The sequence below is a fragment of the Coregonus clupeaformis genome, chromosome 31 (assembly GCF_020615455.1).
Source record: "Coregonus clupeaformis isolate EN_2021a chromosome 31, ASM2061545v1, whole genome shotgun sequence".
NCBI classification, from domain to species: domain Eukaryota; kingdom Metazoa; phylum Chordata; class Actinopteri; order Salmoniformes; family Salmonidae; genus Coregonus; species Coregonus clupeaformis.
The window spans coordinates 28,220,853-28,240,573 of NC_059222.1; the positions used below are offsets into that span (position 1 = coordinate 28,220,853).

The 19,721-nt window shown below is 45.1% G+C and overlaps 1 protein-coding gene across 4 annotated transcripts in view; it reads right to left on the reverse strand.

Annotated features, from left to right (window-relative positions):
- Positions 1-19,208, reverse strand: part of LOC121547368 (protein transport protein Sec24C-like) — a 38,983-nt gene extending 19,775 nt beyond the window's left edge. Inside the window, exons 1-15 of one of the 4 annotated variants that reach the window (XM_041858619.2) lie at positions 18,617-19,208; positions 11,305-11,480; positions 10,847-10,927; positions 10,370-10,502; positions 9,828-9,994; positions 9,073-9,738; positions 8,248-8,390; positions 7,826-7,894; positions 4,476-4,715; positions 4,155-4,293; positions 3,957-4,072; positions 3,599-3,723; positions 3,297-3,488; positions 1,619-1,829; positions 1,232-1,402 (exon numbers count right to left, since the gene is read on the reverse strand). In XM_041858619.2, the coding sequence (XP_041714553.1) occupies positions 1,232-1,402; positions 1,619-1,829; positions 3,297-3,488; positions 3,599-3,723; positions 3,957-4,072; positions 4,155-4,293; positions 4,476-4,715; positions 7,826-7,894; positions 8,248-8,390; positions 9,073-9,738; positions 9,828-9,994; positions 10,370-10,502; positions 10,847-10,927; positions 11,305-11,461 (2,610 nt within the window). In that variant the 5' untranslated portion in view covers positions 11,462-11,480; positions 18,617-19,208. The remainder of the gene's footprint in view (positions 1-1,231; positions 1,403-1,618; positions 1,830-3,296; positions 3,489-3,598; positions 3,724-3,956; positions 4,073-4,154; positions 4,294-4,475; positions 4,716-7,825; positions 7,895-8,247; positions 8,391-9,072; positions 9,739-9,827; positions 9,995-10,369; positions 10,503-10,846; positions 10,928-11,304; positions 11,481-18,616) is intronic. The other 3 variants (XM_045209863.1, XM_045209862.1, XM_045209864.1) reach the window with 3 other exon arrangements.
- Positions 19,209-19,721: the final 513 nt, after the last annotated feature.

Below are 19,721 nucleotides of genomic sequence, written 5' to 3' on the forward strand. Positions count from 1 at the left end.
TTTGTGTGATATATAGCAAAGGACAGTCGGTCGTCAGGATAAGCCTGTCTGGCAATATGGGAGTCAGTATATCCCATAAGTGAAATACCGAAACAAATACTTGAAAGAGAACTTTAGGTTACGACTGTAACCCCGGTTCTCTGATAGTATGAGTGAGGTATTTCACCAGACCACCCTCCTTGCATGAGCGAGGAAGAGGTGTTGCTTATTTTTGAATGACTCAGACGTTGCGTTGGATCTTTTATAGGGTAGGAGGGACAACCTTCCCCGACGCACACGTCTCGACGTCCAGCCAATCATGGCTGGCGTAGTGTAATAAAGGCTTCTGACGAATATGCTGGGGCCGTATCCCATAAGTGAAATACCTCACTCATACTATCAGAAAACCAGGGTTACGGTCGTAACCTAAAGTTTAGAAATGTTTGCAAATGTATAAAAAACCCAGAACACAGTTGCCTCCATCATTCTTAAATGGAAGAAGTTTGGAACCACCAAGACTCTTCCTAGAGCTGGTCGCCCGGCCAAACTGAGCAATCGGGGGAGAAGGGCCTTGGTCAGGGAGGTGACTAAGAACACGATGGTCACTGACAGAACTCCAGAGTTCCTCTGTGGAGATGGGAGAACCTTCCAGAAGGACAACCACCTCCGCAGCACTCCACCAATCAGGCCTTTATGGTAGAGTGGCCAGACAGAAGCCACTCCTCAGTAAAAGGCACATGACAGCCTGCTTGGAGTTCGCTAAAAGGCACCTAAAGACTCTCAGACCATAAGAAACAAGATTCTCTGGTCTGATGAAACCAAGATTGAACTCTTTGGCCTGAATGCCAAAAGTCACGTCTGGAGGAAACCTGGCCATCCCTACGGTGAAGCATTGTGGTGGCAGCATCATGCTGTGGGGATGTTTTTCAGCGGCAGGGACTGGGAGACTAGTCAGGATCGAGAGAAAGATGAACAGAGCAAAGTACAGAGAACACTTATGTAAATGTGGTTTCAGTAAAAATAAAAATCTAAAAACCTGTTTTGCTTTGTCATTATGGGGTATTGTGTGTAGATTGATGAGGGGGGAAAAAACGATTTAATCAATTTTAGAATAAGGCTGTAACCTAAGAAAATGTGGGAAAAGTCTAGGGGTCTGAAAACTTTCCGAAGGCATTGTATGGAGAGATATATATATATATATATATATATATATATAGAGAGAGAGAGAGAGAGATGTGTGTGTGTGTCTCACCTGGAAGTAGGTGTATTTGTAGATGGAGCCCCCAGTGGAGACGGGCACCACGCCAAGTGTTGCCACGTCGACATACTGGTTGGGAAACAGGAAGAGGTCCACACAGCAGCCCTGTGCTACACACTCCTTAGACAGGTTACTGTAGAAACCAGACTGGGGCTGGAACAGAGACTGGAGAGAGGGAGAGAGAGAGAGAGACTCATTGAGTCATTGACCCAACCAATACCAGATGGAACACTTTCTCCAGAATGAGGGTTCTTTATGTGTTCTGTGTCTAATTGCAACAGTATCTGCCAACAGTATCTGCAATATCAGTTTACCTTCTCCTTGTTAGTGTGTGTGTGAGAGAGTACGTGTGTCTGAGTGTATCAGTGTGTTTGTGCGTACCTTCTCCTTGTCTGTTCCCACCAGTTTCTTGTCCTCTCTGTTCTTCAGTTTCCCAGGAGCCTCAGCGATGGGCAGAGTGGAGTGGAACACAAACAGCTTACCGGCACAGTCTGCAGCCTTCAGTGCCTCCAGTCCTGCCTGGATGACTGGTCCAAACACCGTCTCAGTCTCCCTGGTGTCTGCAAACATCTCCGGAATCTGGTCTAGCAAACTGACAAACACGCCAAATGAGACATCTGCTTTAATATATGTGATGGATATAAATATTAATGTGTGTATACCAGGGCTCCAGACAGCGACCATTTAGTAAAATTTTGCGACCCTTTGGCTTGGCTGTGTGCGTAAAACATTAAATGTTTCTCAATCTTCCTATTTTTTTTTTAGGAGGCTTAACCCATGATTTGGTCAAACAGTAAAGTGCATTATCCTGATGATTCATCTAATGAAAGTTTGTGCCCTGCGGCTGCCCCCCTGTTTCGCTGGGACCTGCTGCTGTGAGGAGCGAGCCACTCTCACTGCCTTTCCCGGGAGAAAGAAAATGCTCAGGGAGAAAAAAATGCATTCTGATTGTATAACATTTCAAAATCCAATTGCAGGGTAAACACAGCTATCCTGTGTAATGCTGAAGAGAGGAGGTTCTTAGCTTTCTGTAGGCTACAACTGCAGTTTTTTTTAGGACATTACATTTGCTGTTAGATTAACATATGGCAACTAGCAGTGGGTTTTATATTTAGAGAGTTAACAATCTAGCTAATGTGTTTTGAGTTTCCACTTAGGTGGTGAATTAGCCCCCCAAAACGTAGCATATGATATTATGCACATAAAGATGTAGGCAAATGAATCCCTATTGAACCTATTTTAACAGTAAAATATAACAATAGCCTAATTGTCAACCCGAAAGTCATGAAAATCACTGGAATAGGATGCACATCAAAATATTTTGAATCACAACATGTTAGAAGAAACAACTTATTTCTTAAATACCATCTCAGTAGTCGATTACACTTCTTAATAAAGCACTGAATTACTTTAAAAGATGATTAATGTCATGGGAATAAGATGAATAAAGTTAATATTCAGTTAAGAGTAATTAACACAATGCTTAGCATATTTATATGTTTCCCTTTACGTAAAATACACATGATTTCCAGTATTCTATTTGGGACAATCATTTGTGTACGGGTTGATGGTCACTTAGACTTTATACTGAATGTTATGGATTGTTCTCATATCTGTTGATAGTGACTGACTCCAGACTGAAGGTACAAGGACCAAGGACACTGCTTGTTATTGTATTCTGTGACACTGCGTGATTCTGTAGCAACTGATGTGACGTCCTACTGTTTTACAGAACATTGGTGCTGTGAGATTAGAATATAACGGCTTAGAGAAAGCGAGTTACAAATGTTATTTGCTTCTGTTCTGGAGGTGTCTCCCTGTTGCAACTTCTAAACCAGATTTGATTTTGATTGACTTTCTGTGACTGCTCTTCTCTTTTATTCATCTTGAAAACCTTTATTACAATTACAAAAAATGATATTGCATGACGTCGCATTTTTTGTTGTTACTGCGACAAAAAATCATGGGCTGGTGCCCCCAACTGAAAAACTTAGTGGCACCAGTGCCACGACAGGAAACTGTTAGTCTGGAGCCCTGGTGTAAATGTATGTGTGCGTACCTCTCGATGACCATCCGGCTGTCGTTGACGCTGACCAGGAAGCCGTCGAGCAGAGGGAGGAACATGTCACTGACGTCACTGACCACCATCATCTGGGGCTGGGCCAGGCTGGACTTGACGTTGTAGAAGTGTAACACCTTGTTATAGGTCACAAAACCCACACGCACCACCGAGTCTGCCTCTGGATTCTCCCTGGAGGGTGAGCGGGGGAAGAGAGAGAGCAAATGTCATTCATTAGCTAGTGGGTGTTTGTGTTTACATGGGTGAATAGTGTGTGTGTGTGTGTGTGTGTGTGTGTGTACCTGGGCAGGTAGTCCAGTAGAGTCTTGAGTTCCTGACAGACTATGTTGACCATGCCGCTCTTCACGGCGTTGTAAGACACATCGATGAAGAAGATGAACGCTGGGGGCTGGGGGAGCTTATTGTTCTGAGAGAGAGAAAGAAGCAGAGAGAGAGTGAAAGAGAGAAGTATTTAGACTAGACAGTTCGCATATTAAGCATATTACATAATGGCACAGCTTTTCTTTGATGGAGAATCTCTGGTATGTGCCAAACTTGGTCATTGTGACGACAGACAGAATCTGGCTCATTATGAAAATCTTCTGGTCCAAATAGAACAAAGGTACAGGCCTCCAGTCTTTTATGAAAGTAGACACCTACCTTACAGTAGTCGACGGTGGCCACAAACTCGTAGCTGCCCTGAGAGAGCTCTGGCCTGTCGTAGCAGTCCACCCTCTTCCCTGTGTGGTCCAGATGCTGGAAGTAGTGGGGAGGCACTATGGCGAGAGAGAGGGAGAGTTATAACAAAAAAATTACAATACTGACCTCAGACACACACAAAATATCACACGCACGTACCCTCTGTGACACAGCTGCAGAAGCCACACTGGAAGCGGCGTCCACCCTCGATGAACTGCATGTAGGGACACATGTAGGCCTTACAGCGGTTACAGCGGATAGGACCGCCCTCCCCATGGTCCACAATGTACGGAGGCGTCTGACAGACAGAGGGGGGTTTGTTAAGCATCTTATAGTGTAGTTCAGAAATGGCAGATGCCTCCAATTCTTGAGAAAAATGAACATATAACGACAACAAAGAGAGAGCGGTAAGAGAGTGTTTTGAGAGAAGGAGAACAGAGGAGATAGGGGTGTGTGTGCGCGTATGTGTGTGCGTCTCACCTCGTCGGGGGGCAGCGTGGCCAGGGGTTTGATTACAGCGGCCAAGGGGACTTGGGACTGTTTGGCCATGTCGGCTGTGCAGGGCATGTTGTAGGCCGTACAGCGGATGAACCGCGGGCTGGCGTTGCCCTGGTCTTTCACCTGGAAGTTGGTGGTGACCAGGGGTGGAGCCTGACCTTTGACCCCAGTGGTGAACGGCTCACTGCTCTTGTTGACCCGGTCATCCTCAATCACCTGAATCTGAGGTAGAAAGAGAAAGCAAGTTTTACAGACACGCTAATGTTAATTTGATAGAGGGTGGAGTATAATGACATGCAGGGGAAGAGTCTCTCCATTACGCACAAACCTATTCTCCAGTGAGAGAGTAAAAATAGAACTCCCAAAGAGAACAGAGAAGATTAACAAAAAACCATTGAGGCCATCCTATAATAACACAATGACACAGCAACCATGGCAACACTGTAGAGTACAGTGCACAACACACCAAAACCACTAGGGAGGGCTTTATACTCAAATGTAGCATGATTGTGGACAAATAAACAATTCAACGAATTTGGGCTAATTTCAGGGTGCTAGGAATTGTGGGCAAATTTCAGGAATCAAGGAATTTGGGTAAATTTCAGAGTGCAAGGAATTATGGGTGAGTAGTGATTGAGACACTGCAGGCTGGCATGCGAGGAGAGGGAAAAGGGGTGGGGGGGGATCAGAACGCACCAATGACCTGTTGGTCAGACATAGAAACATTGGTAGGCTTCAGAGGGTCAGGGCTCAAAGGTTAGGGTGTAGCAGTTAGTGAGAAGACACACAGGAGCTTGCTGGGCTGGGGATAGGGTGTAGGGGTTAGGATGTAGACGGGGTAGTGCTGAGCTAAGTGCTTTTGAGGTTGTTTCGTTATTTTTTTTAAATCACGGTTTTCAATTTCGGTTCCATAAAAAAAAAAAGAAACGTTATGTGGGTTTCATGCTGTAACATAGAACAAAAAATAATTGATGGTTGTGACTGCCCATTAATATCATTTATTCACATTACTTTCCTTAAATAAAATATTTTGGTTGTGTATATTACATTTGTTTTTAGCATGATGACTATTTCATTAATAAAAACTCAAATGATAGCAGTGACTGCCCATTACCGCTTATCACTTATTAATAGGCATCCTTTTCTCACATTACTTTTTATTACATTTTTTTCTCACTTTTTATTTGATGACTTTCATTTTGATTATTTCATTCCAAGTCATATAATCTCTGCTCAGGCAGTAGCAGTCAGCCATCTACACTACATGACCAAAAGTATGTGGACACCTGCTCATCGAACAACTCTTTAAAAAATCATGGGCATTAATATGGACTTGGTCCCCTCTTTGCTGTTATAACACTCCACTAGATGTTGGAACATTGCTGCGGGGACTTGCTTCCATTCAGCCACAAGAGCATTAGTGAGGTCGGACACTGATGTTGGGCGATTAGGCCTGGCTCGCAGTCGGCATTCCAGTTCATCACAAAGATTGTGTCTCCCGAGTGGCGCAGTGGTCTAAGGCACTGCATCGCAGTGCTAGCTGTGCCGCTAGAGATCCTGGTTCGAATCCAGGCTCTGTCGTAGCCGGCCGCGACCGGAAGACCCATGGGGCGGCGCACAATTGGCTCAGCGTCGTCCAGGGTAGGGGAGGGAATGACCGGCAGGGATGTAGCTCAATTGGTAGAGCATGGCGTTTGCAATGCCAGGGTTCGATTCCATGGGGGGCCAGTATAAAAAAAAAATGTATGTACTCACTAACTGTAAGTCGCTCTGGATAAGAGCGTCTGCTAAATGACTAAAATGTAAAAAATGTAAAATGTAATGTTCGATGGGGATGAGGTCAGGTCTCTGTGCAGGCCAGTCAAATTCTTCCATACCGATCTCGACAAACAATTTCTGTATGGACCTCGCTTTGTGCACAGGGGCATTGTCATGCTGAAACTGGAAAGGGCCTTCCCCAAACTGCTGCCACACAGTTGGAAGTACAGAATCATCTAGAATGTCATTGTATGCTGTATCGTTAAGATTTCCCTTCACTGGAACTAAGGGGCCCCAGACCATTATTCCTCCTCCACCAAACTTTACAGTTGGCACTATGCATTGGGGCAGGTAGCGTTCTCCTGGCATCCACAAACCCAGATTCGTCCATTGGACTGCCAGATGGTGAAGCGTGATTCATCACTCCAGAGAACGCGTTTCCACTGCTCCTGAGTCCAACGGCGGTGAGCTTTACACCACTCCAGCCGACGCTTGGCATTGCGCATGGTGATCTTAGGCTTGTGTGCGGCTGCTCGGCCATGGAAATCAATTTCATGAAGCTCCCGACTAACAGTTCTTGTACTGACGTTGCTTCCAGAGGCAGTTTGGAACTCAGTAGTGAGTGTTTCAACCAAGGACAGGACATTTTTACGCGCTACGCACTTCAGCGGTCCCGTTCTGTGACCTTGTGTGGCATATTACTTCGTGGCTGAGCCATTGTTGCTCCTAGAAGTTTCCACTTCACAATAACAGCACTTACAGTTGACCGGGGCAGCTCTAGCAGCGCAGAAATTTGACGAACTGACTTGTTGGAAAGGTGGCATCCTATGACGGTGCCACGTTGAAAGTCACTGAGCTCTTCACTAAGGCCATTCTACTGCCAATGTTTGTCCATGGAGACTGCATGGCTGTGTGCTCGATTTTATACACCTGTCAGCAACAGGTGTGGTTGAAATAGATGAATCCACCAATTTGAAGGGGTGACCACATACACTATCTATACAAAAGTATCTCTGTGCTCTCCAAAGAGTCATCCTTCAGGCTAGAAAGCTAGTCTAGCTGGCTAGCTGCCTGCTGTCTGACAAAATCACTATTTCAGTAATTCTTCAAAGTAGATAAGGCATATTTTTAAGACTGCTAAATAAGAACTATCAACCAATAAGATGTATTGTCGGGTAGAGATACCTAAGCAACTGCTCTCTATCCCTCTCCTGTCTCTATCGCGCTTCCTCTCCCTGTCTGTCTGCCGGCCCCACAGGCTTGCCCGGGATAACAACCAATGAGAACAGGCAGCTGTAGCCACAATGGATTCTAGTCATTGTAATTAATTACCACGTTTTCTGCGGTTAACTATGATGAGTTGGACAACATGAAATCTCTCTAGAGAAACTGCACATTGAGCTCACATAAAAAAATATAAATAAATGGAATTCAAATAATTGAACCAACGTCTGTCAATTAGTTATTTAAAAACCGTAAATAAACCAACATTTTAGTTAATCGCTCAGCACTAAGACGGGGATAAGGGGTTAAAGGGTAGGGGATAGGGGTTAGGAGGTAGACAGTAGACTTACTGGGCTGGGGATAGCGTCTGGGTCTATTCTATGTCTCGATTTCTGCACAGCCGGCAGCTCAGACGCTTGCTTTACATTCACAACAGAGATTTGTCCAGCAAATTATCAAATCAAACAAAACCAAAGAACACAGGGGACAGAGAGAAGAGGATGTAAATAACTCAGTAGCAGGATTATTAGCTCCCTGACTGTGATTCTGGGATTATTGGTTATAGATTAGTCAGTCATCAGAGAGAAGGCAAGCAGATCATCGGTGTTTGATACACATGCTCAACTTAGACTGGGTTACACTGTTAGACTGCACACACAAACACATAACATACAGTCCAATACCTAACATCATTATCACCAATACACTATACATCACAAGACCAAGTGTGTATGTGTTACCAGGATGGGGACAGGGAGTGTGTGTGCCTTACCGGGCTGGGGATGGAGTCAGGGTCCAGTCTCTTCTGTGCGGTGGGAGCGGGTGCAGGGGCAGGGCCTGCTCCGTAGTTCTGTTGCCCGGGATACTGCGGGCCTGCATAGCCGGGCTGGGGCCCTCTCGGCTGCCCAAACGCACCTGAGGAGGAAAGTATTGATTGATTATAAACTCTCTACTGGGTGGGCTTACGTTAATTAGAAATGGCTACCCAGACTACCTGCATTGATCCTTTTTTTTGTTTTTTGCACTAACTCTTGCACTGACTATGACTCTATCCATACACTCACACATTCTTACACTGACACCCCAACACACACACTACCTACGCCCACAAACAAACACATGCATACTGACGCCACACACACTTTAACACTCACATAAGCTGCTGCTATTATCTATCCTGTTGCCTAGTCACTTTACCCCTACCTATTTGTACATAGCTACTTTAATTACCTAGCACTCCTGCACATTGACTTGGTACTGGTACTCCATGTATATAGCCATGTTATTTTTACTCTTTATTGTTATTCACCATGTATTTATTACTTGTGTCACTATTTCTATTTTTTATCTTCATTTTTAACTCTGCATTGATGGAAAAGGTCCCGTAAGCAAACATTTCACTGTTGGTCTACACCTGTTGTTTACGAAGCATGTGACAAATAACATTTGATTTGATTGATTTGACTACCATGACATCTGATTTTCACATCCACTCTATGACTGCCAACTAGATTTCATTACAAAAACTCCAGACTTGCCAAAAGCAAGCTAGCGGTCTAGTAGAAGTTGAACAGGGGTTTGAACATGGTGTACTCACCATTCTGCTGGGGTGGGTATCCTCCCTGCATGCCAGGCTGAGGAGGGTGCTGTTGCTGCATGGGGGGCTGCTGCATGGGGCCGGGCGGAAGGTGATTGGCCTGCTGCTGGGACATGGAGGGGGGTGGCATGGGGCCTTGAGGAGAGGGCTCAGAGTGGAAGGGAGGGGGCCCGGGTTGGGACGGGGGCTGGGGGCCTGGGTACTGGGCAGGGGGTATAGAGATAGGTGGGAAGGGGCCAGATTGGGAGGAGTGAGGGGGGCCTCTGGGGGGGAAGGAGTGCTGGGTGTGAGGAGGGGGGCCAGAGTAGGAGGCCTGGGAGACTGGAGGAGGGGCGGAGTTGGGGAAGGGTTGTTGAGCATGGGGATGGGGGCCAGGTGGGAAGGACTGCTGTTGAGAGACTGGAGGGGCCTGGGGTTGGCTGAGAGGGGGAGGGCCCGAGTATGGAGAGGAGGAGAGGAAGGGTTGGGAGGGAAGGTGGGCAGAGGAGGCGAAGGGTTGTTGTTGGGGGGGAGGGGGGACACTATAGTAAGGCTGGGGGGCGGCAGGTTCACTGGGAGGGGGAGGCTGGGAGGGGGCAGCAGACAATGGGGGAGGAGCTTGCGTATAGGAGGGAGGGGCTGCAGCGGAGTATGCACTGATTGGAGGCTGGGAGCTGGGATGGCGAGCTGGAGAAAGAAAATTCAGGTAACTAGGGTTGTGTTTAGTAGGTGCAAAGTTTAGCACGAAATTCGTCAATCAATCAATTATTTCTTACCATATCCCAGCCCAACAGAGGTGGGGGGGCCGGACCCGATCTGCATCCCTGACATCTGATTGGTCACCTGTTGCATGGGGGGCTGAGCCCCGTACTGCTGGGGGTAGGAGGGGTGTGGCCCGGACAAGTTCATAGCACCTTGGCTATACGGCTGAGACACAGGCGACCTGGACACACAAACAACTTACATTTACATTTTAGTCATTTAGCAGACGCTCTTATCCAGAGTGACTTACAGTTAGTGAGTGCATACATTATTTTTTATTTTATTTTTCATACTGGCCCCCCATGGGAATCGAACCCACAACCCTGGCGTTGCAAACGCCATGCTCTCCCTGCCGGCCATTCCCTCCCCTACCCTGGACGACGCTGGGCCAATTGTGCGCCGCCCCATGGGTATCCCGGTCGCGGCCGGCTACAACAGAGCCTGGATAACTTATGTCACATACACACCTTTCTTCACACACACATTTAAAGATTTGGACACACACACACAACCGCTGTCTAGTATATACACTGTGTGTGCGTGTGTGTGGTCTGACCTGTGAACTGGCTGGGACATAGAGTGAGCCATAGGTGGGGGTCCGTTCTGATTGTCTCCCTGGGGATACTGGGAGTATGCCTGGGGGGTGGAGACTGGACGGGGGGCAGAGGTAGGGGAGCCTCTGGCAGGTCCTGAGAGAGAGGGATGGGGGCGTTAGGCACCTGTCTGAAATGGCGACAGGTTTGAAACACAGCGGATGGCATTTGGAACGTTATGTAATCAGCTATGATGACCGTTATGTCATCAATGCAAGAATGCATTTCCAGCCAGAAAAACCTGCATAGATTTGCACCACTCGTTGGTAAAGTTAGTCATCCTGAAGGTAAAGTCATCTCATGTTAGAAACCTACATCTTAGATTTTGAACTTCAAGTGGGCCATGGGAACCATTGCTCTCAGCCAAATGACCAGCAGGCTGTAGAAGCATGTATGTAGGGGAAAGAGAGGGGTGGCAGAGAGAGAGAGAAAGCAGTTACCTAAGTCAAGAGGAGAGGACAGGTCAGAGACTGGGTTAGCTGCCACAGCCTTAGAGGGAAAACTGGCATAGGGAGAGTAACCTGAAAGACAAGAAAGGAGGGAGACACCGTGTACAGAGGCAGGAATAGAAATGCAGAAAGCCAGGGGGGAAGGAGGAACACATACACGCATAATATGCTTGCTCACACACATACACAGGAGTAGGAGCAACTAGAATCCCTATGGTTGTTGATGCATTCACAATACAATCAATTACATCCAAACACACACAAGTTGCCACAAAGATATGGCGGGAATGGCAGGAAGTGGACTTTGCGATGGGTACAGAGAAAGAGGGACAGAGACAAGTTTTACCTTGCAGAAGGTCAGCTCGCTAGTGGGAGGAGGGACAGAAACAGAGACACAGACAGTCCCTTGCAAGAAAGAAGAGGTGGGTTAGGGAAAGAGACAGACTTACCTTGTGGTGGAGCCCCAGGCTGGTAGGCTGTAGCGGGCCCGTTGGGTCCGTAGGGGCCAGGGTAGCTCCCTCCCAGGGGAGCGTAGCTGGGCTGGCCATAGCCAGGCTGGGGCTGGCCGTACGGAGACGCCATGGGAGTCTGCTGGTTCACATTCATTCTCAGTTCATACCTAGAGCTGGGAGAGGTTAACATGCATTTAGCACCCCAAGCAGGGTTTGATTTATACCTTTGACTTCACTGCCCTAACAATACTAGTCTGGGCCAACATCAATCTTTTGAAGTTCCAGGGAGTGCCCTGCTTTGTTAGGGTAGGAACCCCTGTAGTTGGAAGTGAACCGTGGCTATCTGAGCAGGAGAATGTAAAGTAAAGGTGAAAAAAGGTTGATGTAGAATCAAGAAAGGTTCCCCTACCAGTCTGGGTTCTGCTGGGTCTAGAGGGAAAATATGCCCACTCAGCACAACCAGGCCAGGCCCTGTGTACTGGAGTCAGTATAGTACTGTACTGCAGGGCTCCGGCCAACACCTAAGACCTGGGCTTCATTTCAATAGTCTCACCTCTCTCTCTCCATCAGTGCTGATGTGAACAATCTGCACAGCTGAGAGCAAATTCCTAGAGAGCATCCACCATATTTCTTTCACCTATCATGTGTTAGATCAGTGCAGTGGAGAGAAAGCCACTAGAGTTATGAGATGCTGGTCTTGTTTAGCAACTAGTGCTGAGCGATTAACCAAAATCTAGTTTTCCCCCCGGTTATTAAAAATCGAATTGACCGCCATCTGTTCAAACACTTGAATTCCATTTAGTTCAGGTTTTTGGTGAGCCCAACATGCCGTTTCTCTAGAGAAATCAAATAATTCACGAGAGAAATCAAGTCAAGAACTAGTGGGACGCTGGGCTGAAAGGCGTTGTTTTCATTAAGCAAATATTCAACCTAGTTCAGTGCAGAAACGTGGTAATTAACTACAACGACCATACTCCATTGCGCCTGTTTCCGGCTCGGGCAGAGATGGATCAGCGAGGAAGAGGCGAAGCGAGAGATTTCAGGCCACTTGATTTCAACATCTGAACAAAGTGGACAGGCTAGCATGCTGTTCAACCAGTTGGAGATGGAAAGAAGGGTGTGTTCATAACAATTCAACTGTACCTTGTTAGCGATAGACACAAGTTAGCTAAACTTGAAATATAAAGATTAGCCGGCTACTCACAAGCACGTGGGCTTGTGCTTGAGAGATGATTTATGAGACGTGTTAATTTTCTATAACATCTGCTACAAGAAGTTAGTCATTATTATGCATGGTTTTGGTTAAATTTGTAACAAAAAGGGCATTTTCATAGACTGACTGTTAAACTATTTTGATAAAATAATTACATTATTAGTGGGTCTTATGGTTGTGTAAGGCTTATATTATATAACCTACCAGGTACAACCCTAAATCCGTAAACATGGGCACCCTCATAGATATCATCCTAACTAACCCTCTAAATACACCTCTGCTGTCTTCAACCAGGATCTCAGCGATCACTGCCTTATTGCCTGCGTCCGTAACCGGTCCGCGGTCAAACGACCACCCCCATCACTATCAAACGCACCCTAAAACACTTTAGCGAGCAGGCCTTCCTAATTTACTTGGCCCAGGTATCCTGGATGGATATCGATCTCATTCCGTCAGTAGAGGATGCCTGGTTGTTCTTTAAAAATGCTTTCCTCTCTATCTTAAATAAGCATGCCCCATTCAAAAAATGCAGAACTAAGAACAGATATAGCCCCTGGTTCTCCTCAGACTTGACTGCCCTTGACCAGCACAAAAACATCCTGTGGCGTACTGCATTAGCATCGAATAGCCCCCACGATATGCAACTTTTCAGGGAAGTTAGGAACCAATATACACAAGCAGTTAGGAAAGCAAAGGCTAGCTTTTTCAAACAGAAATTAGCATCCTGTAGCACTAACTCCAAAAAGTTTTGGGACACTAAAGTCCATGGAGAATAAGAGCACCTCCTCCCAGCTGCCCACTGCACTGAGGCTAGGAAACATTATCACCACCGATAAATCTACAATAATCGAGAATTTCAACAAGCATTTTGCTACGGCTGGCCATGCTTTCCACCTGGCTACCACTACCCCGGCCACCAGCTCTGCACCCTCTGCTGCAACTTGCCCATGCCCCCCCCCCCCGCTTCTCCTTCACACAAATTCAGACCGCTGATGTTCTGAAAGAGCTGCAAAATCTGGACCCCTACAAATCATCTGGGCTAGACAATCTGGACCCTTTCTTTCTAAAAAATAGCCGCCGAAATTGTCGCAACCCCTATTACTAGCCTGTTCAACCTCTCTTTCGTAACGTCTGAGATCCCCAGAGATTGGAAAGCTGCCGCGGTCAACCCCCTCTTCAAAGGGGGTGACACTCTAGATCCAAACTGTTACAGACCTATATCCATCCTGCCCTGCCTTTCGAAAGTTTTTGAAAGCCAAGTTAACAAACAGATCACCGACAATTTCGAATCCCACCGTACCTTCTCCGGTCTCCGAGCTGGTCATGGGTGCACCTCAGCCACGCTCAAGGTCCTAAACGATATTATAACCGTGATCGATAATAGACAGTACTGTGCAGCAGTCTTCATCGACCTGGCCAAGGCTTTCGACTCTGTCAACCACTGCATTCTTATTGGCAGACTAAATAGCCTTGGTTTCTCAAATGACTGCCTCGCCTGGTTCACCAACTACTTCTCAGATAGAGTTCAATGTGTCAAATCGGAGGGCCTGTTGTCTGGACCTATGCAGTCTATGGGGGTGCCACAGGGTTCAATTCTTGGGCCGACTCTTTTCTCTGTGTATATCAATGATGTCGCTCTTGCTGCTGGTGACTCTGAGATCCACCTCTACGCAGACGACACCATTTTGTATACATCTGGCCCTTCATTGGAAACTGTGTTAACAAACCTCCAAACGAGCTTCAATGCCATACAACACTCCTTCCATAGCCTCCAACTGCTCTTAAACGCTAGTAAAACTAAATGCATGCTCTTCAATCGAACGCTGCTGGCACCCGCCCACCCGACTAGAATCACTACTCTCGACGGGTCTGACCTAGAGTATGTGGACAACTACAAATACCTAGGTGTCTGGTTAGACTGTAAACTCTCCTTCCAGACTCACATTAAGCATCTCCAATCCAAAGTTAAATCTAGAATCGGCTTCTTATTTCGCAACAAAGCCTCCTTCACTCATGCTGCCAACCATGCCCTCGTAAAACTGACTATCCTACCGATTCTTGACTTCGGCGATGTCATTTACAAAATAGCCTCCAACACTCTACTCAGCAAATTGGATGTAGTCTATCACAGTGCCATCCGTTTTGTCACCAAAGCCCCACATACTACCCACCACTGTGACCTGTACGCTCTTGTTGGCTGGTCCTCACTACATATTCGTCGCCAAACCCACTGGCTCCAGGCCATCTATAAATCACTGCTTGGCAAATCTCCGCCTTATCTTAGCTCATTGGTCACAATAGCAACACCTACCCGTAGTATACGCTCCAGCAGGTATATCTCACTGGTCATCCCCAAAGCCAACACCTCCTTTGGCCGCCATTCCTTCCAGTTCTCTGCTGCCAATGACTGGAACGAACTGCAAAAATCTCTGAAGATGGAGACTCTTATCTCCCTCACTAACTTTAAGCATCAGTTGTCAGAGCACCTTACCGATCACTGCACCTGTACACAGCCCTTCTGAAATTAGCCCACTCAACTACCTCATCCCCATATTGTTATTTATTTTGCTCATTTGCACCCCAGTATCTCTATTTGCACATCATCTCTTGCACATCTATCATTCCAGTGTAAATACCAATTGTCATTATTTTGCACTATGGCCTATTTATTGCCTTACCTTCATAACTTGCTACATTTGCACACACTGTATATATATATATATATATATATATATATATATATTATGTGGTATTTTTGACTATATGTTTTGTTTTACCCCATATGTAACTCTGTGTTGTTGTGGTTTTTAATCGCACTGCTTTGCTTTATCTTGGCCAGGTCGCTGTTGTAAATGAGAACTTGTTCTCAACTGGCTTACCTAGTTAAATAAAGGTGAAATAAAAAATGAAATATATATTTTTTTACCTTAGGTATAATTTCACAAGTCCTGCATTCATTAGAATATTGCTGACTGTTCGCAATTACGTGCATTTGACATTTAAATTGTACAACAAAGGTTATTTAGAGAAAACATTAAAACAATTGAGATATACATTGTGAACTGCCAATATGTTAGAAAAAATGTAGATATGAATTTTAGGCCATATCGCCCAGCCCTACTTAGTACACACTTGGCCCCGCCTACATCACCCTACTACAGGCCTGACAAGGCAATCTGATTTTGGCAAACAGGAGGTCAGGTTTTTCCCTAATTCACTTTCTTTAAAACACACCTAACCTAATTTATCTTTATGTGAGTAAAATACAACCCTAGCTATACAGCAGAAGTAGGATCGGTAAGGCTCAATCTAACATCATGTGGCTGGCTGTAACCAAGCTGACAGGCAGCCATATAATGGATAGACTAGTGTCCTGTCCTCTGTACACTGACACTAGGCCAAGCTACACCACCCACTTGTCAAAAAACCTGTTGGCTAGCTATTGAGCAGCAATTAACTTAGCTACCTTGTAACTTTTTGGGCGACCTGACCAAATTCACATAGAAGTGTGAGTTAGAGATCTGTCATTCTCATTGAAAGCCAGTCTAAGAAGCGGTAGATCAGTTCTATGTGCGCTATTTCTATGCGTCCCGTTCTCAAGTTTAGTTTTTGCGTCTTTTACATTCGGTGTTGTAATATTTCACAGTGGTTTATGACTGCTTGTTTTGTCAAATAAACTGAAATTAGGCTAACTATTATAATTTTTGAAACCAGGAAATGGAGGAGCGGAGTTAAATGTAACTACATGTAATCTAAAAAGTAATTATTTATCATGAGAGGACCATAAAGAATAACCAGTAATGCTGCATACTCCAAGAAAGTTAATCTCACCTTTCTGGTGAAAATAGTTTTAAATTGCTGAGGTGTAGTCACTTTTGAGTACACAAGCTCAAGTACACAGTACAAATATGATAAAAATATTTTCTGACGTATTTCCTATTCAACAAACCTGTATGAATAAGGCTTGAAATGACTTATATGCTTTCTAAATATAGTATAATCAAATTATAAAACCACTAACTATAAGCTTTCACCTTCTTTATGACTGTAAAATACATATTTGTATGATCAGTGTTAGAGAAAATATGCATATTTTCTAAAGGTCTCTCTTAATCAAAACATCTGCCCCGACCTCTGAACGTCACACAGAGCTAGCTCTAGCTTGGCTTCCTGAACTCGTTAGGATCTCGCCTTTCATCTCATATTAATCTCATCCATCTATGACAGAAAGTGTTTGTTTAAAATCTATGAATAATTTATCAAATCAAATCACATGCGCCGAATACAACCTTACCGTGAAATGCTTACTTACAAGCCCTAAACCAACAATGGCGTTTTAAGAAAATAGAGTTAAGAAAAGAAAAAAAAGACACAATAACAATAATGAGGCTATATACAAGGGGTACCGGTACCGAGTCAATGTGCGGGGGTACAGGTTAGTCGAGGTAATTTGTACATGTAGGTAGGGGTAAAGTGACTATGCATAGATAATAAACAGCGAGTGGCAGCAGTTTCAAAACAAAGAGGGGGGGTCAATGCAAATAGTCCAGGTGGCCATTTGATTAATTGTTCAGCAGTCTTATGGCTTGGGGGTAGAAGCTGTTAAGGAGACTTTTGGACCTAGACTTGGCTACAAATCGATCTCTGAATATGCTATATAGTGAATAAAGCAGCTATGACATAAGGATTGCAGGCATGTGCTTTGTCAGTGGTTGTGATGTAAGAGTTGATGGACAGTCGGAAGAGCGAATGAAATGGTAGGAGGGACATCCCAGCTTCAAGTGTTTTCAGATTTCAAATCTTATGTCACACAAACAAATATACTACTGTGTCCGTTGGATCCAGGCCATTTTGATCTACGGTGCCCACAGATCGATTTATAAGCAAAAATTACAGTCGGAACCGGTAACAGAACCACACTTTACATCTAAGACGTTTAAACACAGTTGCAGACGACAGTATTTTTCCAGTGACAACACCTTTGTGGCATCAGTCTTCCATTTACACACAGGTGTTCGGAGACGCATATAGCTAATTAGCACATGTAGTCCACTCAGTCTTATCTGTTTTCCTTAAGCAAGCGCTGTAACATGGAAATATGGCCGTGTGGGAACGCTAACCATATCAAAAGGTGTGTATCAATTATTATTTATCGCCAATATTAAAGGTAAAGCGATACGTGTTTATGTTCCAACCGAGCGTCGTGGCTCTTAAGACGCCTTCATCCAATGACTCTTATGACTATGTGTAATGTAATGGAACAGAGTCATGATTAAGGGCTAGCCACTGGTTACCTTGGTTAGCTAACTAGCCAACTCCGGTGTAGCAATATTATGATGACAAACACGGGTTCAATCAACACAGCTCTTTAAATAATTCAAGGTAACAGGTGCCACGGTTAGAAATACAATACCGTTGGATCTGTATACTGACTGTAGCAATTAACAGTTAGCTAGCGTAACGGGCCTGTTGAATGACTTCGCCGTATCGGCGCTAGCAAGAAGCTGTCGAACGTGCCGAGGTACGGCTGGCTGACTAGCTAACGTTAATTGGATAGCTTACGTCTGTTTAGCAACTAGTTATCGTTAAATGTTATGATTGCTTGATCTATAACCCATTAAAGTGTAGAAAACTTAAATGGAAAAGAGAGGGGAGGTATTTTAGGTTAGTTGTTATCTAAAGACAGGCAATAGTCTTGTTACGTTAACTAGCGTGGGTAACTACGGCTAGTTCTAGTTAGCTAGCTAGCTAACCAATGTCGCATTTCACCGGGCTACGGTAACGTTAGCTAAATCAATATTCATTCTCGTGATCAGAGAAACAATCATATTTCAGCTTCTATACACGGTCTTTAGTAAAACAGCACTAACTAGCTAACCTTCATGTCAGTTGACTTTGGGCCTACATACACGGAGTTGATTCATGACAAGAATCAGCTAAATAATGGAGTGTGGCTAGTATCCTGCTGACGTTAGGTAGCTAGCTAAGTTAGCATGTAGCTAGCTACCAAGTTAGCTAGCTATGCTACCACGGATTTCTAATATGTTTTCTTTCAAGGAATTGAAATACTTCACCAAGGTACAACTCGACACTCACCTCAAAACTGGGTAAAATAACGAGTTAGAGCCAAGAGGTCGGTTGTCCCCTGCTCACAACCGGTTCCGAAGGCCAGTGGCCGTCAAACTATTGCCAATGTCCGTCCTGGGGTGTTTCGCTAACCCTGCTCACAACCGGTTCCGAAGGCCAGTGGCCGTCAAACTATTGCCAATGTCCGACCTGGGGTGTTTCGCTAATCCCTTCCTCTCTGGTTTCTCTCCAAGCAGACATTCGCACCGGAACTGTCGTAGCTAGCTGTCTGCCACATCCACATCCGGACACTGCGTCAGCTGCTCAATAACAACAGGGCGGTTAGGTTAGGTTGTGAATTATGTACGTCTATGGTTTATTACACTTTAACAGTGTGCGGAACGTAAAGTTTAGGATTGCAGTTATCAGTCTCCCTAAAATGTTATCTAACCTTTTCTTGTTTCAGTCAAATAATCTCAGAGGTTGATTGTACTTCATCATGGTGCTGTCCCTATTATCTACTTTACAAATATTGTTAAATACAGGGTAAAAATAATTGTTGGCCTGCTTATGTGTTCAAACTCCTCTAGCTCCACAATGAGACAGGGTGCAGGCCAGGCAGCAGGCTTTTAGCCAGCCTGCCAGCTTAGTGGAGTCTGCCACTAGCACAGTCAGTGTAGTCAGCTCAGCTATCCCCATTGAGATGCTGTCTGTGCCTCAATCATCTTTTGAGCTTCTAGTCATGAAATCTATGCAGCCTACTCAATCACTTTTTATAGCTACTGTTTACAGGCCTCCTGGGCCTTATACAGAGTTCCTCACTGAGTTCCCTGAATTCCTATCGGACCTTGTAGTCATGGCAGATAATATTCAATTTTTTGGTGACTTTAATATTCACATGGAAAAGTACACAGACCCACTCCAAAAGGCTTTCGGAGCCATCATCGACTCTGTGGGTTTAGTCCAACATGTCTTCGGTCCTACTCATTGCTACAGTCATACCCTGGATCTAGTTTTGTCCCGTGGAATAAATATTGTGGATCTAAATGTTTTTCCTGATAACCCTGGACTATCGGACCACCATCTTATTACGTTTGCATTCACAACAAATTATCTGCTCAGACCCCAACCAAGG